This window comes from Apostichopus japonicus, chromosome 21 (assembly GCF_037975245.1).
Source record: "Apostichopus japonicus isolate 1M-3 chromosome 21, ASM3797524v1, whole genome shotgun sequence".
NCBI lineage: Eukaryota > Metazoa > Echinodermata > Holothuroidea > Aspidochirotida > Stichopodidae > Apostichopus > Apostichopus japonicus.
This window is the reverse complement of record NC_092581.1, coordinates 15,310,036-15,332,894: the sequence shown is the minus strand read 5'-3', so window position 1 is coordinate 15,332,894 and position 22,859 is coordinate 15,310,036. Positions and strand designations below refer to the sequence as shown.

At 36.2% G+C, this 22,859-nt stretch overlaps 2 protein-coding genes across 2 annotated transcripts in view; both read left to right on the top strand.

Annotated features, from left to right (window-relative positions):
- Positions 1-1,303: 1,303 nt before the first annotated feature.
- On the top strand, positions 1,304-8,143 carry LOC139962612 (uncharacterized). The gene is made up of 6 exons (XM_071962752.1): positions 1,304-1,439; positions 3,616-3,764; positions 4,257-4,494; positions 5,163-5,345; positions 5,976-6,255; positions 7,079-8,143. The coding sequence occupies exons 1-6, from the start codon at positions 1,406-1,408 to the stop codon at positions 7,158-7,160; spliced, it is 966 nt and encodes a 321-aa protein (XP_071818853.1). The 5' UTR covers positions 1,304-1,405; the 3' UTR covers positions 7,161-8,143.
- Positions 8,144-9,591: 1,448 nt separating this feature from the next.
- Positions 9,592-22,859, top strand: part of LOC139962615 (sperm-associated antigen 17-like) — a 39,934-nt gene continuing 26,666 nt past the window's right edge. The window contains exons 1-14 of the mRNA XM_071962754.1: positions 9,592-9,771; positions 11,982-12,122; positions 12,370-12,561; positions 13,263-13,425; positions 14,126-14,326; positions 15,203-15,384; positions 16,582-16,714; positions 17,439-17,641; positions 18,201-18,335; positions 18,490-18,922; positions 19,791-19,904; positions 20,309-20,505; positions 21,085-21,239; positions 22,352-22,581. Coding sequence (XP_071818855.1) covers positions 9,685-9,771; positions 11,982-12,122; positions 12,370-12,561; positions 13,263-13,425; positions 14,126-14,326; positions 15,203-15,384; positions 16,582-16,714; positions 17,439-17,641; positions 18,201-18,335; positions 18,490-18,922; positions 19,791-19,904; positions 20,309-20,505; positions 21,085-21,239; positions 22,352-22,581 — 2,566 coding nt within the window. The 5' untranslated portion in view covers positions 9,592-9,684. The remainder of the gene's footprint in view (positions 9,772-11,981; positions 12,123-12,369; positions 12,562-13,262; positions 13,426-14,125; positions 14,327-15,202; positions 15,385-16,581; positions 16,715-17,438; positions 17,642-18,200; positions 18,336-18,489; positions 18,923-19,790; positions 19,905-20,308; positions 20,506-21,084; positions 21,240-22,351; positions 22,582-22,859) is intronic.

The following is a 22,859-nucleotide window of genomic DNA, read 5'->3' as shown; positions in this document are numbered from 1 at the left end:
TTATTGTTTGCAACTCTGTGATTTACAACTTGATATTTGATTGTGTAAAAATTTCTTGGAATTTTGGCAATAACAAGACAGGTGTCAGTGGGTTATATTCAGTTTTAATTGTGTTGTGTCCACTTGTACAACCATACAGTGCTAGACTGGTGATTTTATATCATTGCAACACTAGTTAACATTGCAAAATGTATATTGCAACACTAGTTAACATTGCAAAATGTGACCTTATTAAATTAATTCAATGAGAAGATCGGATGCATAGATGCAAATATTTTACTCTATAGCTTTGGCTTCATGCGTCTTATTGTCATAGCATAAAATTTAATTGTAACAGGTTTACCTACTACAACAATGTTTACTTACATAAGCAGAAATTCGCAGTATTGCACAATCAGTGAATTCTTGCCTATTCATGTATTGCCTACAGTTTGTCTAACAGTAACACGTTAAATTCAACATGCAGCTGAGATTAACCTTAGCCTAACGTTAGGCCTAAGTTGTGAATAGAAAAATCATCCTTACGTTTTTGTGGTAGGCTGCAGAGGCTGAAGGGACAATTTTTGACGGACTTAAAAGTGGCCGAGCAAGTTTAGCAATGTTTGCAACCGCCATATTTCATCTCATGGTATTAAGGTACGTCTTGTAGTTGTATGATTACTTAACTAGAAGCTTGCAATTGAGGTAGATGGATTGTATTATCAGCAGCGAACCTCAGGTACTTTTGGCGTTCAAAATGTAAGAACAACTTATGGCGTATGTATGTATACAAAAGTGCATGCATGGTTATATATTAAGGTTGCAACTGAACGTCCCTTACGTAAACATCTCTTTGGACGGAAGCTGGTTGAGGTCATCGGTACTCTACGAGATAACTGCGTTGTTTTTACTAGCTTTGGAAAAAACCTCATATTATATATTTAACAGTAAAAAATACTAAAAATCCCTCTCACATATACAAATTGCAACGGTGCCGCCCTTTAAGCATTCAACTATTATAAAAACTCCAAGGATTAACTCTTAAATCTGATCCTTTTTTCTACTAAACTAAACTAAATCGAAAATTGATTTGATTGATAAAATAATTTCAAGTCGGCGGCGATTGTATTGTATACACATATTTGTACAATATAGGCCTACTTTGTATAATTTCAACGCGAAACCTATACGTAAAGATAAAAGAAAAAAGTTTGGGCTGATTTCAAGGACTTTTAATGGATCTGAGCCAAGGGAGACTTTTTTTTAAAATATTTTATGAACATAAAGCACGATATAGAGACAAAACAATCTTAGACCTAAATGTTTGATGTGTAGCTCTCCCCCTGGAGAGGTGGTGGAGAGGTGGTGTGTTAGAAATACCGTAGAACATGTTGCCAACGGCGTACCCTTGTAAACTAAGAAGAAAATGGCAGCCCCCTTGAGAAATGACTGCGACGACGGTACAGGCCACACTTTCATAACTTCTAACTCAAGATGAGACACATAATTTATCTTTGCAGGGGTGAAATTGTTCAGAGTGGTAGTTTTCTGTTTCTCGTGGCTAGTTAACGTTATTGTTTGCCCCCAACTTAGCCTACTGTAGGTCTAGCGTATAAGGGTATGGACTTAGTGAAGCCTAGCCTAACCTTAATTAGCCCTAGACTAAACTTCATAACAAATACTAGCATATGCTAGTTTAGCTTATGGTTATTCCCTAAAACTGCATACTGTGACTCTGACTCTATCTAAAGAAGAAATAAGGATGACCCTACTGTGACTTCTCAGTTCCTTTCACTAGTGCTGTGCCGTTTAAACGTGTAAACGCACGAAACATGATATCAACTGAAAATTAAATTATTGGCAAAAATCGCGTATCAATTCCTGTGTTTATTTTGTCTACTACGCGAAATAACAACACAACTTACGATCAGTCGAATCATAAACCGCGAACGTAATCCTACTTTTGTCCCCCCCCCCCGATGTATCCGGCGATATGAATGGCTTAAACTTGAACACTGTTATCCTTTTGTGAAAACTTCCTGATTCGCGGCACAAGTGTACTTTATATTGAGCCGACAGTGGCGGCGCAGATAATCCAGTCAATGCATGTTCGATCGAAATGATTACAATCCCTGTCCATCACGTTGAACTCTCCGACCAGACAATACCGGGTCGAATACTCGACTTGGTAATAGTTGTTCAAATACATGATCAAAGGAAATGTATCGATTGGAGATCGTAAAAAAAAACTCTGAAAATCAGTTGAGAAATTACCAATTGTGTACGAAAAGTAAGTTCGGTCCTTTCAAATTTTACGAAAGATCCAGCAAAACACTTTCGAAAAATTCACGCGAAACTGGCATATCGTGCTAAATGCAACTAATGTCATGTTAACAAGGCTCTAGTACACCCATTTATGAATAAACCGTAAGACCACATCTGGTGTTAAGCGGGGGGAAAAGAAATTATTTTCTAGAATAGTTGGGTTAAACCGTACTGCAGTTGTAAAGTGATGTACGTTTAGTGCGCGCTATTCATTGTTAGGCAGTCTAGAAACGGGGCTTTGCCGAACGTTTTTTGTTTCATAATATCGGAGGTTTTGTAAGTTAAACTTTTTAAAGATTGTAAGACAGATTAAATCTCTTTTCATTTTATAACATAATATAGCTACTCTAACTTGTCATTTAAAATTTTTCATCAGCTTCGTGACAATTTAAATTAAAAAAGTTGTCAGTATTTTACATCCTCAACTGCAAATTTTTTTATCGCCAGACACGCAAAAATTTCCTTTTCCTTTTCCGGGGTCTTCGCCCCACCAGGGCCCTAGGGCGGTCCCCTGGACCCCACGCCTTTATGCTCGCACAATATGCGTGCTCGGCATTTTTTCGCGATTTCGCGAACGTTTAAACGAACGAAAAATCGGCCGATTAAACGTTTAGGTCTTTAAACGAAAACTCACAGCCCTACCTTTCACAAATAACCGTCCATATCTCTGAACATGATATTTTAACAGTAGGTGTGCGCAGAGTTCTCAAAGCTGAGCTGTGATTTTTCATGTGTATGCCAGTGTGCTTAGTTTGGAGATAAAGTTCATAAATCTAGTTATGTCCTGTCACTGCAACTCCGCAAAAAAGTAGCAGTTAAAATAGAGCGGTTACTCTATAATTACTTCTGTAGCTGCACTGATATACCAAGACCAACCTGTACATTGCCATAATGAAAACAGCTAAACTAGCCTGACAGAAACATCAGTTGTGTATTTTGAAGCTTGTACATGTATTAATTCACCCATTTTGACAGAAATCATCAATTGTTGTGCCATTTGACTTTGACTTCTTAATGAATGCAATATAATCCTCTTCAGAGAGTGAGCTTAAAATGTCAGCGGAGTTACACTAGCACTAAAATACCACTAGTAGGGTAGGCCTAAAGTGTTTATTGGCCTGTGAAATGCACATAATTTATTCTTGCCCTGGAAGCAGAGAGACAGGTCCTGCTCTCCTACATCCTTAAAGTTCCAGCAAAACATAAGCTGTTAAACTCAAAGACTTATCATAAACTCGTATGTAATGTCATGGAGTGAAGTTTCATTATTAATGCCCTATCTGTTCTTTTTGGTAATTCTTGTTCTATTAGATGTTCCTCCTTTGGAGGACATGAGTGACTTACTTGAACAAGTCAAGGAAATCCAGAAAACTAAGTCCCCCAGCTTGAAGAAACCGCTCACTTCTGCTGAGGATATAAAAACTTTGAACACGGAGACTCGCTCACATGGAATAAAGCTGGTAACTTTTCCTTTTTGGCTAAGATGATACAAGGGTTAGTTGTAGTAGGAAGGAAAGGCAAAATCAGGTAACTAGAAACAGAATTGATGGTATTAAATGTTATGATATGTCTGATATTTACATGGATTGGAAAAATATCCAAATTCTGTTTATAGATAATGTTGACAATACTCAACTGGATAAAGCATCAATTTAAAAAAAAAATCCTGGATTAGGAACAGATGGAATAGATCTCCAGACCATAATTGACTAATAAATTGTGCTACCATTTGAGACAGGTATATTTCTTTCTCTTTCTTAAAGCTGTTAATTGGTTTCTTTTCAGCGTTGGAAAATTCAGGGTAGTTTAAAGTAGTGCAATTGCCTGCAGTGTCTAAAGTACAAGTTTACTTTAGAAATGAATGGAATCTCATAAATTTACAACTTTTTTATTAGTCTGTTTTATATTTGTCATTTACTCAATTTCTTGCCATATTTCTTTTTCTATTGCAGCCTGAAGTTCAGCAAAGAAAAGAAAAGAAGGCTCAACCGAAAGGTAAAGATGATAGCTTTATGGGTTTAAAGAAAGGATTTCTCTTGGGTGGTTTTGGTGATGACAAACCAAAAGCAAAGAGGAAAGAGAATAACATCCCTACCATCAAGCCTAAGTTGGATAAGAAAGAGGACAGTTTCAAGATTAAGGAGGTACAGGATGCCTTGCAAAGGGCATCCCCATTGTTGCAGAACAAAGGTGAGATGTTTACAAACTGTATCATTTTACATTGTTTTCTCTTCAGTTTTTCATGGTCATCTAATCTGCTGTGATAACAAAAGAGAGTCTTTGAGAATATGCCGGGAATATTACCAAACCTATATTGTCAGTATGCCAGACCAATTTATTTTCCTGAATTTCAGTGCATATAATATTTATCAGGCGACAAAATTTTGAGTTTTACATTTAAAAAAAAATTTACCAGTTGCTACTAAGGGTAGCCTTTGCAGTTGTTCTTCAATACCTGGGATTAGAAGATCAGTCTTTTTTACTTTGAACTAGTAATGCACAGTGGCTTTCAGTATCACACTAAAACCTGTCAACTGCAGAGGAAAACATGGAATGTGTAAATTTATTTTGTCCCTTAACATTTCTTAAATTTTGTTGTGTTTTTCTTTAACGTGTCAAAGTTTTCTGGTGTGATTCACAATGGTGTCTTAATATTTGTGTATACAATTTTTAATGTTGACATATATGTAAACGTTGTTTTCCATTAGTCTCTCACCAATTTCTTTCAGTGTGACACAGATGTGACGTGTATGTGTAAACAATATTTAAAGCGGTATATAGTCACCTCAGATCACATAAAAATTATTTTCAATGAATATTATTTCTTATCATTATCCTCTTCTGTGATTCTTGTCCAGATTGGCTTTCAAGTGACCTTCTGGACAAAGTGGAGAAGCATCCATACCTCGCCGAAGTCATGGCTAATCCAGACTTCACAAGTGTCCTTTCCAAATTTGAAAAGGACCCCAAGGGGGCAGCAGAACAGTTGCATAATAACCCTCAGCTTCAGCATATCTTCAGGGACTTCTGTGCCATACTTGGTTAGTAATTATAGCTGCTTTACATATCAGTGCTACACATTTGGTAGAAAACAAAATGAAACAGATGTAACTTGACTTCATCACTGGTAGTTATCTTCATACCACTTCTCTCTGTGTTTTGTTGGGTTGTGCTTGCAATATTTCTGATTGTAACTCGTGGCTATTTATTCATGCACTCTGACATGTTGGAGATGTTCGGTTTTTGAACATTTATTGCTTTACCCTGAATATGAATTTTTTCTGGTATTGGAAAGTTTTCAATAGTTCAACAGACATCTCATAAAATGTAAACGAAGTTTCTTCAAGTAAAATTGAATTTGAGTTATAAACAACAAATCATTTTCTTTAGGGAAGTAAACCCAGCCACTATCCTAGGTCTGTTTGACAGGCATGCTAGTAATGGACAACTCCGCATTTAAAACTCCAGATTCGAAAAATATATTATAATGGTCCTTCACAAGCAGAGGACGTGAACGAGTCTAAATATGATTTCATGGAGCCTTACATACTTAAATATTTCATGTGACATGGTTGAATGAATTAATTATTCAGAGAGATGTCATCTGCACCCATACAAGGAAAGACTTCTCTAAGTACTTTTGAAATCTTTGAATATTTATTTCATCACAGGAGATCACTTCACATCATTACCTGGTACTCCAGATGCACCCCAGTCTACCGATCATCTAGGCACCTCCTCCCAGACTCCGAGTCCTGGGATCAAAACAATGGATGAAACGGGGCTTGACATGAAAGTCAGAAGTAGCACAGATCCTAAACAGCCAACAGCTGATGACGAGGCCAGGATGAAGCAGATCTTGTCCGATCCAGAAGTCTGCAATGTCCTTGCAGATGAGAAAATCAAACAGCTGATGGAAGCCTTGAGATGTAACCCTAATGAGGCTCAAGAGTAAGCATTTTCATCTCTCTATTTATGATTGATTATTTGTTATTGATAGAGGCATTGGACAAGGGTTCATAGTTCCATGTTAATTTGGCTTAAAGAAGCAAGTCATGAATGGTAGAGACCTCAAAAACTTACCAATGAGGTCAAGATAAATGAAAAGCCAATCTTAAGTCAAAGAGGAAGCATTTATTTTGGAAGAATGTAATTTATTATCGGTTCTCGTCAAATGCTCAGGGCAGCAAGATAACAGGAGAGTGAGGATGTGTAATCTGACTATTTGTCAAGAAAAGATATATTAATGTTACTGTTATTATGCAAGGGTGGTAATAAAGATTTGGATTAAGATAGATGTTAAAATATTATGAAGAACAAATAAAGTAATGCCCATATTCCAACAGTCTAAATGGAGACATCATAGTTGTAAAATTTTTATCTTCTATTTGTAGATTGATTTTCTTCAAGTGATGTTTTGTGAAAGGTTTCTTAACAATCAGTTTGTGTGAATGCTGGGAGTCTATAGAGCAGGTGTTGTAGACTAGGGACAGAAAGCTTTTCTGTGCATGTGTGGTTTATGTATATATTTGCATGAAGTAGGGCCTACAGGTTTTGCCAGATTCTCAAAGAGGTCTATTATCCCCCAAAGAGTCAAGAGACTCTGGTTTGATTAGTATTTCAAAGTGAATTGTAATGGTACGTACACTGCGATATGACTGAAGTCAAATAAACAGTACAGTTTGAGCCATGCTAGCTACAGTGCTATACACAGATTATTAATCCCAGATAAACAAACTCTTAACTTCGGCAAAATGTCTCTTCTCTCTTTCAGAATTATTAGGTCAGCAACACCGGATTTAAAGAAGAAAGTGAAGAAACTAGTGGAAGTGGGCCTTCTCAGTTTTTCGTCCTGAAAGGGGAAGAAAATTTGCTGTTTGTCACAGAGAACAATTGCGCATAGGGTTCACTGACCTTCTCACAGTTTTGATGGGCAACCATCCCTATTACATCATAACTGACCTGGAAGACGTTAAAATGTGTATCAACCATTTGCAAATGAGGAGAGCGGAACGGTACTTTACAGTTCACATCATCGTGGAGATGTAGTCAACATTTTGGCTGATTTTAATTGGTTGTTGCATTAATCAGGGTGCTGGTTAAAGGAGGATGTAACAATATCCTCAAAAATACAGTAAAATGTCTTTTGCCTTCAATTGGTCCTAAATTTTCTTTTTTGTTGAACTTTATTAGGGTTTGTTAGTCTCAATAACAAACACCATTGTAATCTCCTAGAAACCAAGCAGGAGACTTTCACAATTGACATTTGTTATATTCAAGAGATAGTTTCTGTCATTTCTGGCTGTGTGTTCTTCTAGCATGCTGGTCGACAGAAATTTTCTTTTGTATAAAAGTTTAGAGGGCCTGATTGTTTTAGTCCTATCAGGTTGGGCCGAACTGAACCAAAAATATGACCTACCCAGTGTAGTAGTTTAAACTAGTTTTGTTTAACAGTAGTTTTGGTCTCTGACATATTTCTCCTTTTTTTATTAAAATGTGAAATGATGAATTAAATGTCGTCAATGATATTTGTACACTGGAGGTGAAAGTTGCTTCTCACATTGATTTTTAGGTAAACTTTCAACACTATTCGATACTAAGAGCCTTTATTAATTAATGCAGTGAGAAACAGTTTGGAGCTGTTTGATTGGTTTATATTTCTTGCATTTGATTATTATTATTGAGAGTGTCTGATCTATAAAATCGTTTGTAGTGAAATGGAAATATTGATTTGGTGGCAACATCCATGGGGGTCTCATAATTTGAATGATGACAATCTTACATCAAGTTAGACTCAAGGAATCAAATGAAATATGGAAACAAATGCAAAAAAAATATATAAGAAAAGAAAATGAAACCATTTGGTTTATTATTTGATTCTGCAAATCACCTAAAACGAGTTTGAACAAAGAATGGAATTGTGGTTATTTTCTCTTTTTTTTTTCAATGATCTTTCATTCTACAGTGATTGTATACAGTCATAACTCTGTGCACTGAATCTTTTTGTGCGCAATTATTTGCCTTGTTAAATTAACATAAACACACTATCATTCTAGTTTGTTCTCTAAATTACAGCAGCTGTCACTGAAGTGCCTTCCATACTTTCAATTTTCCAGTTTGCTTTGTAATTTTCTTAGTTTTATAGAAGTTTTTCTCTTTCTTTGTATTTTGCATTATTCATTTAGTTTTCTTGTGAAAACATGACAACAGTCCAGTCGTTTATTTTGTAGTTATCTGTCTTCATGCTGTGTGTGTACAGTAAATGATGAATGATCTAAGAAATCTAATACCTTGATTAATTGTTAATTAAATACAATTTCTGCCAAGCTATCTGGCATTTTAGTTGAAAATTTTAACATATGAAGCACCGTTAATGTTCAATACAAAAACATAAAGGCATCTGCATCTAACGAAAAGTACATCCTTGTCATTTGTTCTTATTATTATTACTTTAAAAGTGTAAACTATTTGAATTTGCACTATTTGATCCCCATGCACTAGCTAGTGATCCGTTAACCTTCAGTTTAGGTCTGTAATTTTTCTACCATCAGTTTGAAGATTTGTCTCCTTGGTTAAAAGTACTTCTCTCTACACGGCTTGGATTAATGGTGTAACCCTTAGTCAGAAGGCTTTTGAGAGAAATAAACATCCAGCGGGTCAAATAATATACACCCAGTGGTCAAATGATTGATAAATTAGAACAAACGAGAAACATCCACCCAGGAAGCAGATGGAGAAACAACATTCTCAAGTACATTCTTTTTCAAACTTGCAAATGAAATATAGGTTGTTGACATTTTCTGAACTCTTAACGAGTGGCTCTTTGACTTTATTATGAGGATACATAACAGTGTAGAAGATTATTTTTTATATATTTGCAACTTCGTTTATGACAGCACATTAATTTTATTAAAAAAAATGTTTTTGACGCAGCAAGCTGATATGATCAAATTAAAATGTTAATGGCTTTGAGAAGTGACATAAACACAAGGAAAAAATTATTTAGTTGACCATGACATCTTGAAAAAAGGTTCAGTTGTATGCCATGGTTTATCAAGCAATTGTTTAAGATCTATTGCACTCCATTCCATTTAATTTATGGAGATATTTGCTCTAAAGAACAAGGGTATGGTGAGGGAAGGAAATGCTGGATAACGGGATTACTCGTGAATACCCAGGGCGCAATAGCAATCTATACCAACACTCGCGACAATTTCCCAAAAGCGCGATCCAGCTAACTAGCTATTTTCCCATGCTTAGTGGAATAGGAAGCGCACCAACAAACAAACATACTTCCATAGCAACGAGTGCAGCGGAAAAAATTATTGATGTTTGTCCGCTAGGAACATGGTGTAAAGAAGTTAAAAATTTCTTGTAGATATGTCTAAAAAGAGAGCCAAGAGTGGTACGGCATCCGCTGGTGCTGCACGTTGGGAATCTGGATTACTTGCGACTCCATTTGAGGAGGTAAGTGTCCATAAATGACATATTTTTACGAGCTGAACACGTACGTGCAGACCTATAAGTTGTGTACAACGTTAGGCCAAGGCCTTAACTGTTACTGTCAAGGCCTAGGCCCTAGCCTATATTAGAACTTAGAATCACTTCGGGACCTCGTTATATCTTCAGTATAGTCATATCCCGTAGACATTAAAAAGCTGAATATAACAAATAATATTGCGTTGCTACGACTTATACGTTATAGTACACATGTCCGTTAGTGATACAGCCTAGTCTACAGGGCAACAGTTGTCAGTATATCAATTCTCAATCTCTCTGATTTTGCACTGTCAATCTGCAGTGGTTTAACATAAGTTTTGTACCTCCAGTGAGTGGCTTGATTCCACCAGTATGGCAACACTTGTAGGCTTAAAAGTCATTAGTCGAAATGCTAGAAGTAAGGAAAAATTTCCCCAACACCCCCTAGTCCTAGCGGTTTCAGTTGTTTTCCGCATACGTTACTTTCCGCTGAAAAAATTCATCTGCGGAAAACACCTTTTCTTTCACTTACCTGTACACTATATTTTTCCTCAATTTTAGGATACCAAATTCAGGATGATTAAAATAACATGAGAAAGTATCAAAGAACGTCCATAAGAATGGTTAGACTGAGTTCATGTTAGAACAGTTAAGCTGCTTATAATTTACAGGAGGCTTGGGGTGTTTGTAATTAGGGATAACTTAAAGAAGTATGAGGCATAATATTATATAGCCCTATATATTCTCACTCTGTACTCTGTTATTGTTAATGTAAAAATATCACAAAAGACACCCCTCCCCCCTCTGCCCGCCCCCTAAAGGATGAAACTTAGCGAGACCAAATTGTCACGGCAGTTCATCTTTTTTCACCTTCACGCCATATCGAAAACTACAACCAAATAAGGTGGCGCTGTTTAACTAAAATTAAACTTGTGCTCACAGCCTAAGCTAGTGCTTACAGCCTAAGCTACAACCTTGCTAATAATAATAATAATAATAACCTTGCTATGCTAATAATAATCTAGTCTCGAAGCTACATTTTATCCTGCCAGTTAAATCTTTCCTTCTTCCTAAATCCTTCCATGTGCCTAACCATTCCAGTAAGTCATTCTGTTCCTCCAAAAAAAAAATGGTACTTTCCGCTGAAAAAAACCCGTTGTTTTCCGCTGAAAAAAACCCGTTGTTTTCCGCTGATAAATTTGTTTGCGGAAAACACCGTTTTGTTTCAGCGGAAAGTAAGGTGTGCGGAAAATAACGGTACCCGTCCTAGCCTATGCATTGAAACCTACTAGGGCCTATATAGTTAATGGGTGAAATAATTCATGGAAGTGCCTCATAGTACATGCGTTTGAAAGTTTGACTTTCAGACGTGTATATAAGGCTTCATAATTGACGCACCATCGTAATTGAGGAACCATCGTAATTGACGAACCTTCAAATATTACTAGCAACGATACAGCAGGCAACCTTAACTTTTTGCAGTCAAGCAGAGTTGCATATATTTGATGAGTTTTAATCCATATCAGGTATATCCTGATCAAATTGAGGTTTTTAAAAAGCTTCCAACACCCTCCTCCCAGGTTTACACATTTTTTGGGCCTTTTCGAAATCTTACTCCCTAAAAATAACCAAAATTATCTCAATATAATACCACGTGGTATTAAATCAGACAGGTCAGGTCCCAGAGTGTAGTACTACTCTCTGGGACCTGACCTGTCTGAGCTTAGAAGCTCAGAGCATATCAAACAGCATCCAAAGTCAATTGAGGTATACTTAGGCCTACACTAAACTTAGCTTATCGACAAATGTGTCAAATTCGGGGTATGAAAGAACTTGACACGGCAGTAATTTCGTGGTCAAATTCTGCTCAGTTGTATGTTGCGTAGGCACAAAACAATGAATATTTTGAGATCATACATTTCTGAGGAACTACACATATGAAAAACAAAGACAGTTGAGAGATTTCGATTTTTCGTTGATAGACATCGTTAATCAAATCAAGTCACAGTACACAAAGTAAGGTGACACGAAAAGTTACCATACACCACGATATGAGGAATACTGTCAAAAGGTAACTTAAACCCTGCCTAGACCCAACGTATATGAAAATTATTATTTCTAGCCATGTAAGTTATCGTGTAGTTTACACTAGGTCCTATTTTTAGACTTACATGTTTAATGTCTTCAATTTATTGCAGGATGGCTGGACATCTTTTGTTGGAGCTGTTGTACCTGACCAACTTCCAGATAAAGAATATGCTGCTTTCCTTTGCTCTTGTATAAGTGCAAAGCAAAGAAAATTGTACACACTTGTCACATATCAAGGTCTTATAGAAGAGGTAAGTTACAAAGAACTCATTTGGAAAGTATATAACTTCTGTTTGCTATGCGAGGCAAGTTGATTACTTTTCATAAATATGAATTACATGCATGCAAGTGTATCACCATGCTGAGAATCATTACATTGCAAACCAAATCAGCTGTTTTAAAAGTTGTAATTGGTTGACAACTAGCAGCATACTGTACATGTCTTTTAGATGTATGTCATTTTGCTACATATAGCTTGTTGTTGTCTTGCATATACAGGTTCAGGAACTGGGCAATCCCAAAGGCAAGAAGCCAAAAGACGTTCCAGCATTTGCCGAAATTTGTGAAACAGCGAAGGTCCACCTGGATAACGGTGAACCAATTCCGTTGCCACTCCTGGCCAAATTGGTGAAATGGAAGTTATTGGCGATCAAGCAAGAAGACCAGAAGCGAAGGGAAACAGAGCAAAAGGTTACGTTTACCTGTTCCTTTGCTTCATCAGAAAATGAGACTAGTTCATTGTGCAATGCAAATAGGTTTGGTTTATTGTCCACAACTCCACAAGCATAATTCAATATATATATATATTTATTAAGATGTTAGATTTAGAAGCAAAGGAGAACCAAGGTTCAGTGGAGCCTTAAAGATCAAATATATGCTTGCTAGTCAAAACGTATCGTAAGAGCATTGAGTCATATAATTTCAGGGAATAATTTAATGTTTGAATTTTTGTGTAGCAGCTTTGTAGGCTGATATAAATACCATGGTTTCTGGAAAACAAGAACTTTGCTATGCCATACTAGATCAATTATTCCAGGGCTGGTAATTGTCTAAAACATCTGAGAGTAATTTGAAGCAGTGGAAAATCCAGAAAGATACTTTAGATAAATGTTTAGCAATGGAAATAGGGATAAAAGACTCAGCAAATGGTCCCCAAACTTCTAGATTGAATAACTCCATCATGACAAATTTCACAAAGTTAATTTACAGTCCTACACAATAGTTGCTAACATTTTCCGTTGAAAAAAACAATCTAAGTTCTTATGCCATGTGATAGATGCATATATGCAGTACTGGACAAATGTGAAGAAATGATAATAATTGGCAAAATTGGCAATTTTTAGGTACAGACTTGTTTAATACTAAATCTTTAATTATGCTATCATGCACAGGATACATCTGGCAAAGAAAGCAAAGAAAAGAAATCTGGGAAGAAAAGTGCGAGAGGCAAATCTGCAAAGGGTAAAGGCAAAAAGACACCTGAAGTTCCATCACCAAAGAAGGAGAGCACCTTGAAAAAGAGAGGCGAGGAAGACGAAGAGAACAAATATATTGGTAGGCTTCTTTAAATACTGTGCCACTTATGAAAACAATTTTTCATTTTTCTTCAATTTTGTTCGGCCCTTTGAAAATTTATACGTCGCAAAAATAAATTTAGTATGATAGCTGGGGCAGTGAGATTAGTTGGCCGTGTAACGTACATTATAGTAAAAATGAGTTGAGGACTATGAAATAAATGAACCTGAGGGTTATGAATAAACGAGGGAAATGAATAATATGTAACATTTTTGATAACTTGATAACTTTGATAACAAAGATAATAATAATAATAAATAATTTCTTAATAGAGCGCCAAATACCAAAAGGATTCTAGGCGCTTTACAAAACCTAAAACAAATAGAAACAAAAAGACAGAGAAATCAAAGGAAATAAAAGTCTAGAAAACACACAAACGAAAATTAAACAGTATGTGAAATACGAACACAAAAATCTTATAAAAACACCAGAAACTATAAAAATAGACCAAAACCTATAAAAACAAAATAAAGGATAAGCACATAAAATAGAGTTATACAAAAGTAACAGTCTAGATAAAACGACGAGTATATATCTTTAAAACTTTAAGACTTTAAAAATTTATAAATTAGAACCCAAATTAAATTCTGACATATTATGAAAGATGACCAGTATAAGACCATGAAACTGTGTTTAATAAATAATGAAGTTTAATTGTCAATACTTCATATCTTTGCAGATGATGAACCCGATGATGGGCCACAGCACTACATTTTGCTCTATGGGTTCCTTGATGCCCCTCTTTTGGTCCTCCTGTCTGATTTGGGGATCAATGTTAACTGCATTTTGCGATTCACATGCGAAGATTACAGTCTATTTCAAAAGAGGAAAGCCATAAAGGAAGAGGAGGAAGAAGAAGACTTTCAGAAACCACCAGAAGGTAACATACAGTAGTTTAATAATAATAATAATACATAATTTTTATATAGCGCCAAACAAACTATGATATAATTCTCGTAGCGCTTAACATATAATAACAATTATAACATATGCTTTGGTGAAAACATACATTTTGAGTGCTGATTTGAAAATGTTCACAGTATTGCACATTTTTACATGTTCTGGATGTGAGTTCCACAGGCACGGTGCACTGGATGTGAATGTTCTCAAGCCGTTAGTCTGTGTTTTAACTCTAGGGATGAGCTTAATGTTTGTTCAACAAAGATAGAGGCCAGTGAGTGTCTAGACATGTGTGGAAGATATCGGCTCAACTCACTTTTGTATCTAGGATAATGTATAGCCTGGTTTTATATCCTAAGCATTTGGTCTAGTATACTTTAATACTCGAAGTCATAATCTTCCTGAAAGACTTTCCTGAAATACTGTGCAAAACTTTCTGCATATCTTTTATTCTGTTTCTGCAGTCATTACTTGGACACTCGCTTACTTCACATTACCCTCATTGTCCTTGAGAACACAAGAGGGAAGACCTCGTCTGTTGTGTCCTTCCAAAATATAAGACGGTTAAAAAGTTAACGAAACACTCGATTGTCGCAAGCTAGCTCATTTCTAAGAGATTAAACTAATCTAGAGGCGAGAACTCTTCTGTACAAGGGATTTAAGAAACAAAACCAAAGAACAAAAGAATATAAATAAAGCAAACACCAAAAAGAAAGGGGGGGAAAAAAATCCAGACATACAAAAAGCAAAAATGAGAGGAAAAAAAAAGGCTAAATAAAACTCTAAGCTGTTGTTGTCTTTAAGGTCAGATGGAAGATTCATTCATTATCTTTTTCTTTCTCATATTTGTTGATAGTGGTTGAAGCAGAACAGAAAGCGGAAGCAAAGTCAAGAGAGGAACTTGAGACATTTTGGAAACAGTATGAGCCATTACTGAAGCGAGCACCTAAAGGATCTTCCCTTCATGACATAGCCAGAATCACATACAGTGTAAAGAATGACATGGTACCAGAGGAATATGAAGATGCTGAGAACCAGGTAACTAAAATCAAAATAAAATAAAAGTGTTAGCAAACTGCTTATCCAGGTAACTAGTAAAAACTGAGGGCTTAACAGTCTGCGTTGTAATACCGTTTATATTAGTCATTTTTGTGAATTCCATGGGAATTCTAATGATATGATTTAAACAATTTCTGTTCTATACAAAATTTACTTTATTATAGTTTACAAATATGGACAACATGGCAAAATTTTAACAATTTGTTTGGTTATAGATACATTCAGTCTGCAAGTTTATTTATATCCATGTGGATCTCCAGCCACGCCATAAATCAACAGAGGGTGCTATCATATCAGTCCTTTCTAGTTCTGCAAGACCAAACAAACTGCAATCTCTGAAATCACTGAGAATTCTTTTGAGAAATCTCTGAAAGACGCTTCTGGGCAAACTAACTGCACATTCGCAAATTCATGTTTAGTGTGACATATTCCAACTAACAAACAGGTTTTACCACTCATATTAGCAATGAAATGTTCCCACAATTCATTGGCAACTTTATACATATCTGGTCATCAACCAATTTAGAAAGCTTCTTTTATGTATTTTCAATAATGTCCCCTAACCTGAGTTAAAGCTTTGAGCATCATTAAAAATGTATCTAAGTCTCCATAATTGAATATACTGGCCACTCACACCTGCGATTTTTCTTGTAATCATTGAACATGACATCTTCATAAGCATATATTCACAACTATCCCATAGACTGAGATATGTTACAAAACTTTTACAAATATCTTTGGAGATCTGTAATCAGTATAGATCACACATATTAGGACCCAGAACTGTATCTACAGCTCTGTTAGGACCGATATGACAGCGCCCTCGCTATAGAAACGCTGAAGATCCCCATCCAGCTCTATCAAGTAGAGCATATTTGTGCAATTTCAAAGTTGCTGATACCTAAGGTTTATAAAGGAACCTTCTACAGTTTCTCGCAATGAAAGAAGTTTTGTGTTAATTCCCTGAGCTCACTTGGTTCAGAATCCTGTAATTCATCCTGTGTTCTTGTTTGCTATATATTTTCAGATTATACTTTTTCTTGATTATTTTTAATTATGTCGGACACGATTTATCTGTCACTTTTTTAGTTAAACATCTTATATTTGTGAGATTTAATGCGGTGGTAACTGTTATCAGTGATATTTTGTGCTTTGTTTCTTCTGTTCCTTACTTAGATTGAGTTTGGTACCGCTCTCTTTGAAGATATAGCCTGTGTCATATATGATCTCTTAGACAAAAACAGACAGTTTCAAAACTACAAGACAAACATGAAATTGGTACAGATCAACCCAGGAATGGCACAAACTGGTAAGGTTTCAATTCTGGAATGGTTTGCTGTTTTCTTCTTCTGTTCTCTTAATACTTTACAGCAATTGCATTATAAAAACAAAAAGTGTTTGAAGATGGAAAATGCATTTCTCTTGACCTGCATTTGCCATGAACATATTCAAAATATCACAAATTGTAGGATTATCACTTCCAACTAATGGCTATCCATGTATCTATTGTGTTCCTATTGGTTTGGATGTTACAAAATCTATTAAATCTGCTATTACAGCTACTGCTCATACTATTACTACCACTAATACTACTACTACTACTACTAATAGCACTACTACTACTACTACTGCTACTACTACTACTACAACTACTGCTGCTACTACTGCTACTACACAAGTTAACTTCATATGATGTTAATTTATAGTAGATTACAGAATGAATTTCTGACGTGACTCTATCAGAAAACAAATGTTATCCATCAAATTTAGATCCCTTTCATAACAGAATCATCAGCTAATGTCAGTTATTATTGGTATTTGAGATATAAGCTGTATCTGACAGAATAATTGTGACAATAATGAGCTAAATAGTTACCTTGGTCATCTGACTGAATAGTTACCTGCCTTTAAGAAGTGTCTGACATATCAGCGACCTGGCATAATCTGTATAGGACAGAATGGTTACCTGAAATAAAGTATATCAGAAGTAAATGTTTTTCTCATCATTTTGGCATCATTTGCTGTCCCTACAGAAACACAGCTGACTACCTCCAGCACCACAGCACCCTTAGCTGGTGGGCCGTCATCCTCAGCAGTTCAGTTTGGTGGTGAAGGAGACCCACCAATTCCTACCATCCCTGGTCAAGTTGATGTTAGATATTACAATGATCTTATGGATTGCATACCAGCTGAAAGTTGCAGTGTACCCCTCATTATGCATTGCATGCTTGAACAGGTAAAAATCATTTTCTCAATTTGATTTAATCCAAATTTTAGGTTTTCAGTACAGACAGATGTTGCTTGTTTCTATATAAGTTTTTTTTTAGCATCTTCTTGTCATTTGTCAGTTTGTTAAGCAGTGCAACAAACGTTTGATTGTATGAAGCATTGATACAATAAATGAATCAGTTGTACTTTGGGTACTACTTGAAAAGAAGACCCAAAAATTTGATGTATTTTATTACAATGTACCAAAGAAGCAGTCCTGAGTATAAATAGGTAACCATGATAAAATGTTCACTTCTAATCGTTTCTGTAGTAATCTCTTGTTTCTCGTTAATTCTGAGCTGTACATGAATGAATCACTTGCATTTCAGTCTAGATTCTTTTAAAAGTTCAGTCCCAACAATTCACAAAACTGCTAAGAAATCGATATAGTTTTGTTCACACTTCAAGCTGGAGGTGATACCTCTTCTCTGCTCGTTCATCTAATATCTGTTGCAGTTTTCTTAAGTCTTTTTTCGTATTATAAAGTGAGTGATCGGGTTCCTTTATTCGGTTGTAAAATTTGGCAGGTTGTGGCTACAGAGGAGGCCAAGGAACCTCCTAGTGCTAAACTGACCCAACCAAGGGCAGATGGGCTGGATCACATCTTAGCAGCGCAGATCGATAACATTTGTGAAAAATTCAATTTGAAAGAAACAGACAAGGTAAACCAACTTTTTATTAAAGTTTCTGGAAATACCTCAAACATGGAAGTTCTTGCTTATGCTGTAATGCAGTAAGTAAATTGACAAACTTAAGTCCTTCTGCTGTAAGAACAACCAGTATAAACTATGATTAAAATTCCCCTTCCTTTCACAGCGAAATGGTCATAGTTCTAATACAGATACAGAGAATCACCAGCAGTTTCCAGTTTTCTATCACCATGGCGACAAATCGTCGGAACGGCTCCGGCACCTCGTGAATGTCGACGGGTTCGATTCCCTCAATGCTGAACTGTCCATGTTGAAATTGCTGCCGGTTTCCAGGGTCACCAAATTTCCTCGTCCGTCTGAATCGGTGATCAAGCAGAGATCCGCTCGTCTGCACAAGCTGCTCTTCCAGTGTTTCAAGGAAGGAACGGACACCGCCGAGATGGACCAAACGCTTCGCAAGTTTGTTTTCGAGAGCCTCATCTTGAGGTCGACAGATGGTAACGGTCACGTTCAAAGAGACAGAGCAGACCAAGAGATTTTATGGGACGATCCTTACATAATTGGCGACAAGAGGAAGGAGCCTCCTAGTCAGTCTGGTGGTAAGTTTTATAAGCACCTCACTGACTTTAAAGGGTGTGAAGAATCGCGCAAAAAGAAACGTCTAATGCCGGTAATTTGACATAGTTTCGAATGAGGTGTAACAGAAGTGTTAGACACCACCATCGATCCCAGAAAATACACACACAGCTTGCTACCGTCGGTAATTAGACGCTAGTGTACAGTCAGTACATACAGCTGCGGCCAATACCCACAGCACAGTTAACAAACGATACAGTGATGGACATCTCAGGTCCAGCTAAAGATAACAGGGTATCACGTTTCATTTGTCTGCATTTTGTAGCGACACGAACAAAATGCCACTTGCAAGCAACAAAAAGTTAACTTTTTCAGATGGCAGCACGCGATTTCGGGCAAGTCTTCAATGCCTTTAACTCTTGAAATGCTTTTAACACAAATATCAGTTTTCTTCTGCACCAATATGCTAACTGACCAAACTTCAGCACAAATGGAGGCCTTGACACACCAACGACACATGATTTTAATGAGTAAATTGTATGTGTTTTCAGCAATTTATTTACCAACAATGTCGTCCAATTATGTCCAAAGAAACCAATTGAAGTGCCAAATCTCAAGTCATTCATGTTCGTCTGAAAAGTGCTCAAGGAGAACGTGAAGAGATCAACTCTTCCTCCTCTAGAACAACTAATTGCTTTCCATTATTAAAATTTTGCAACTGTAATCTCTGCAAGCTTAAGCCTGGTATTTACAACTTACAGTTAATGAAAAGGCAAAGAGGTTTAACTGATTCAGCATTATATATTTGGTATAAAAGTCTGCGAGTGAATAGCTCTAGCTATGATCAGTACAAGACAGGTAAACTTCTAATACTTTTTCATTCCTTTGCAGGTGAGATGTCTTTACCTCCAGATGTTATTCGCTCTACAACACCTGGAATTCTGAAAGTAGAAAGCAAGTCTCGACAAGGGTCGGCTGGCAGCATTCGATCAAGCAAAAGTCAAGGTATTAAAGAGAGCTAGTTCCTCTCAAATTCAAGCAATTTGCTATGATTTCCTTTATCCTAAATTTTGAATGTTCAATGAAAAAAAATAAAACATGGGGGACTTACCTCAATCTATCATTTCAAAAGGTGGTGATGGAATAGGGAGAGGGGTGGGGGGAGGGGTTTAGGGTTCAACCAATGAGGCACAATTACATATTCTGAGTTAAGCACACAGAAAAGACTGTGTGTTACTTGAAGCATGTTGTTTTTGAACATGCTTAAAAGATGCTGGTCAAATCAAATTGTCTAACTATTTGAAATTTTCTATGTTTAAGTATTAAGAAAAAAGGACAATAAACTGTGGGTATTTAATCAGTGAGTTTATCAGTATGCAGCTTTTCTTCTCTCGACAATTTTGTGACAGTTCACTTTGAGGACGGTGTTCAAACTCAGAAGGACCCTCACGAAGCAAGAGAAGTTGAGAGTAACGTATCCGTCCCAGATAAGAAACTCTCCCCCACCCCTTCCCTCATCAGTGTACAGGACGTGGCTGACCAACCTCAGAGGAATCTGGATGAATGGTGCTTTGTGGAGCATCTGAAACCAAATGTCTTACTTCAGGTAACAGCCAAAAATATCCAAGCTACAAAATATGAAAAACAAAAGACAGTAAAGTTTGGTGAATCCTCATCACTCTTGATAGATAAAATGAATTACATAATTATCTTGAATATTTCCATAAATTGGTATGCTCTATAATGTATTGGACTTTAGATAAGAAAAATTGGTGAATTGTCCTAATTTTTAATATATAATTGAATTACCTTAAGTTAATCTGTAATATTTTTTATAGTAATCCATACCAATAAATTTGGTATGTTCTATCATATATTGGACTTTAGATAAGAAAAATGTTGAATAGTCATAATGTTTAATAGATCAAATAAAATTACCTAAAATTTATCTGGAATACTTTTATAGTGATCGATACCAATAAATTTGCTTTGTTCTATAATATTTAAGCCTTTGGCAAATGTCAGCTAAAATTATGTTCTTTCATAGGTGGCCTATTTGCTCAAGCTATGCTACTTTAATACCCCTTTTGTATGTTTGTTTCTTCAGAAAAAAAGCAATTTGGTTTGAATTAACTCAGTTCTGTTTTGTAGCCTTTTATAGTAATAATCTCATCTTTTCATCTAGGTCTTGGATGAAGCACGTACATTGTGTCCGTTCATCGACACCTACTATCACAGGAAGGACCACTCCCTGCTTATTGTCATGCATAACCCAACAGACTCGGAGAGGAAGAATATCATATCTTGGGAGGCAAAGCTGCATTCTGACGTCGGCTTTAGGTACATCATTTTCTTTGAAAGACATGACACTGATAAATTCTTTAACAAATTATAAGCATGTTTTATGTCCTGAATTAAGTTTTGCTGGATATGCAAAATCTAATATCTGCATTCCCTTTGGTTGGCTACAAAGTAAATTGTACTATTTAGTTAGAAATTTGGGACCCCTATGACTTGTTTTCATGTATTTTAGCTTTACAAGATAAGTTCCATTTTAATGCATACGTCATTCAGTGCTGATTGCTAATACTTGTGCAGTGTTTGATATCCCCCAACCAAGATGGTCCTTCCAGATATTCCTTCGTTATCAAACGAACACAGCATTTTTCAAAATAAGATTACTATTGGTTTAAAACAAAGATATAATTACTGACCACTAACCACCTTTTGGTTATTCAGAAATGGTCACACTTTGTGACATATCTTGAATATTTGAACAGAAATCAGAGTAAGTATTTAAGCTAAATGTACTGATTTTGCTTTGGGATTCTAGCATTAATTAGTAGAGCTGTATCAAATCACCCCATCTTAAGGTCAAAAGTCTTCCTATCGAGTCCAGTCATTGGCTCAAGTCACTGGTTGCTAAGGGAATAAAGTTGATAAACTTGTTTGAGTCTCTCCACGTTTGGAATTTAGAGTCGCAAGTCAAAAATTTGTTACAACACTGTCAAGTAACTTTGGAATTTTACCGACACCATTGCAAAGTGTTGTGTTAGGATGAAAAGTAGTGCCCCAAAAAATTCAGAGATTTTATTTGATAAATTGGTGTTTTTTTTGGGGCTGTTTATTCATATATAGTCCTATTGAGTATTTCAGAATATCTTCCGTATTTGTGACAAGTGAAACGTAATAGCACAGCCATTGAAAGTATTACATAGTTATAATCACTGTGCAACTGGTTAATATGCCATGATGTTGAAACAAATTATTTCCTTGCAAAATTTGAGTACAATTTATCATGAAAATATAAAAGCAGTGTTGAAGCTATGATGCCTCTAAAATATTGCAATATAATCAAGTTGCTTGAACTTACTTAAATATATCTGTAGAAATAAAGGAACATTTCATTTGCAATTAACAACAACATCTTCGAAACTATTTCCTCTCAACAGGAATTATTTAGAGCATGTCGCAGATTACATAGAGGATTGGACAGATAAGGAGGAACAAAAATACCAGATGGAGATGAGAGAAAGGGAACTAGCAGCAGAACTGGCCGCTGCTCAGGCCGCCGCTGCCGCATCATCGGCAGCAAACACACCATCTGCATCGAGACCGGGTAGCTCTAAGGGTAGGAACAGGTCCCAGTCACCCAAGAAATCAAGATCTAAATCACCAAAGGGTTAGTTTGCCTTTTCTGGTTCCGTTTTTCAGGCATGAGCTTTTTCCGCAAATTCGCGGAATATCCGTGATTTCTTTTCTACCTCGGGACAAAAACTATTATCCTAACACACTGTAGCATATGCAAACTGGAGCCTATACCGCAATTTTTGCAAAGTTCCGTGATATTGTTTTTACCCCAGGCTCATCCATGGTTTTTAGAGTTGTGATTGAGCAATGGCAGAAGATTTTGTAGGGACTGAATGTGCAAAAGAAAACAAAGAAAATAGAGGGGAGGAG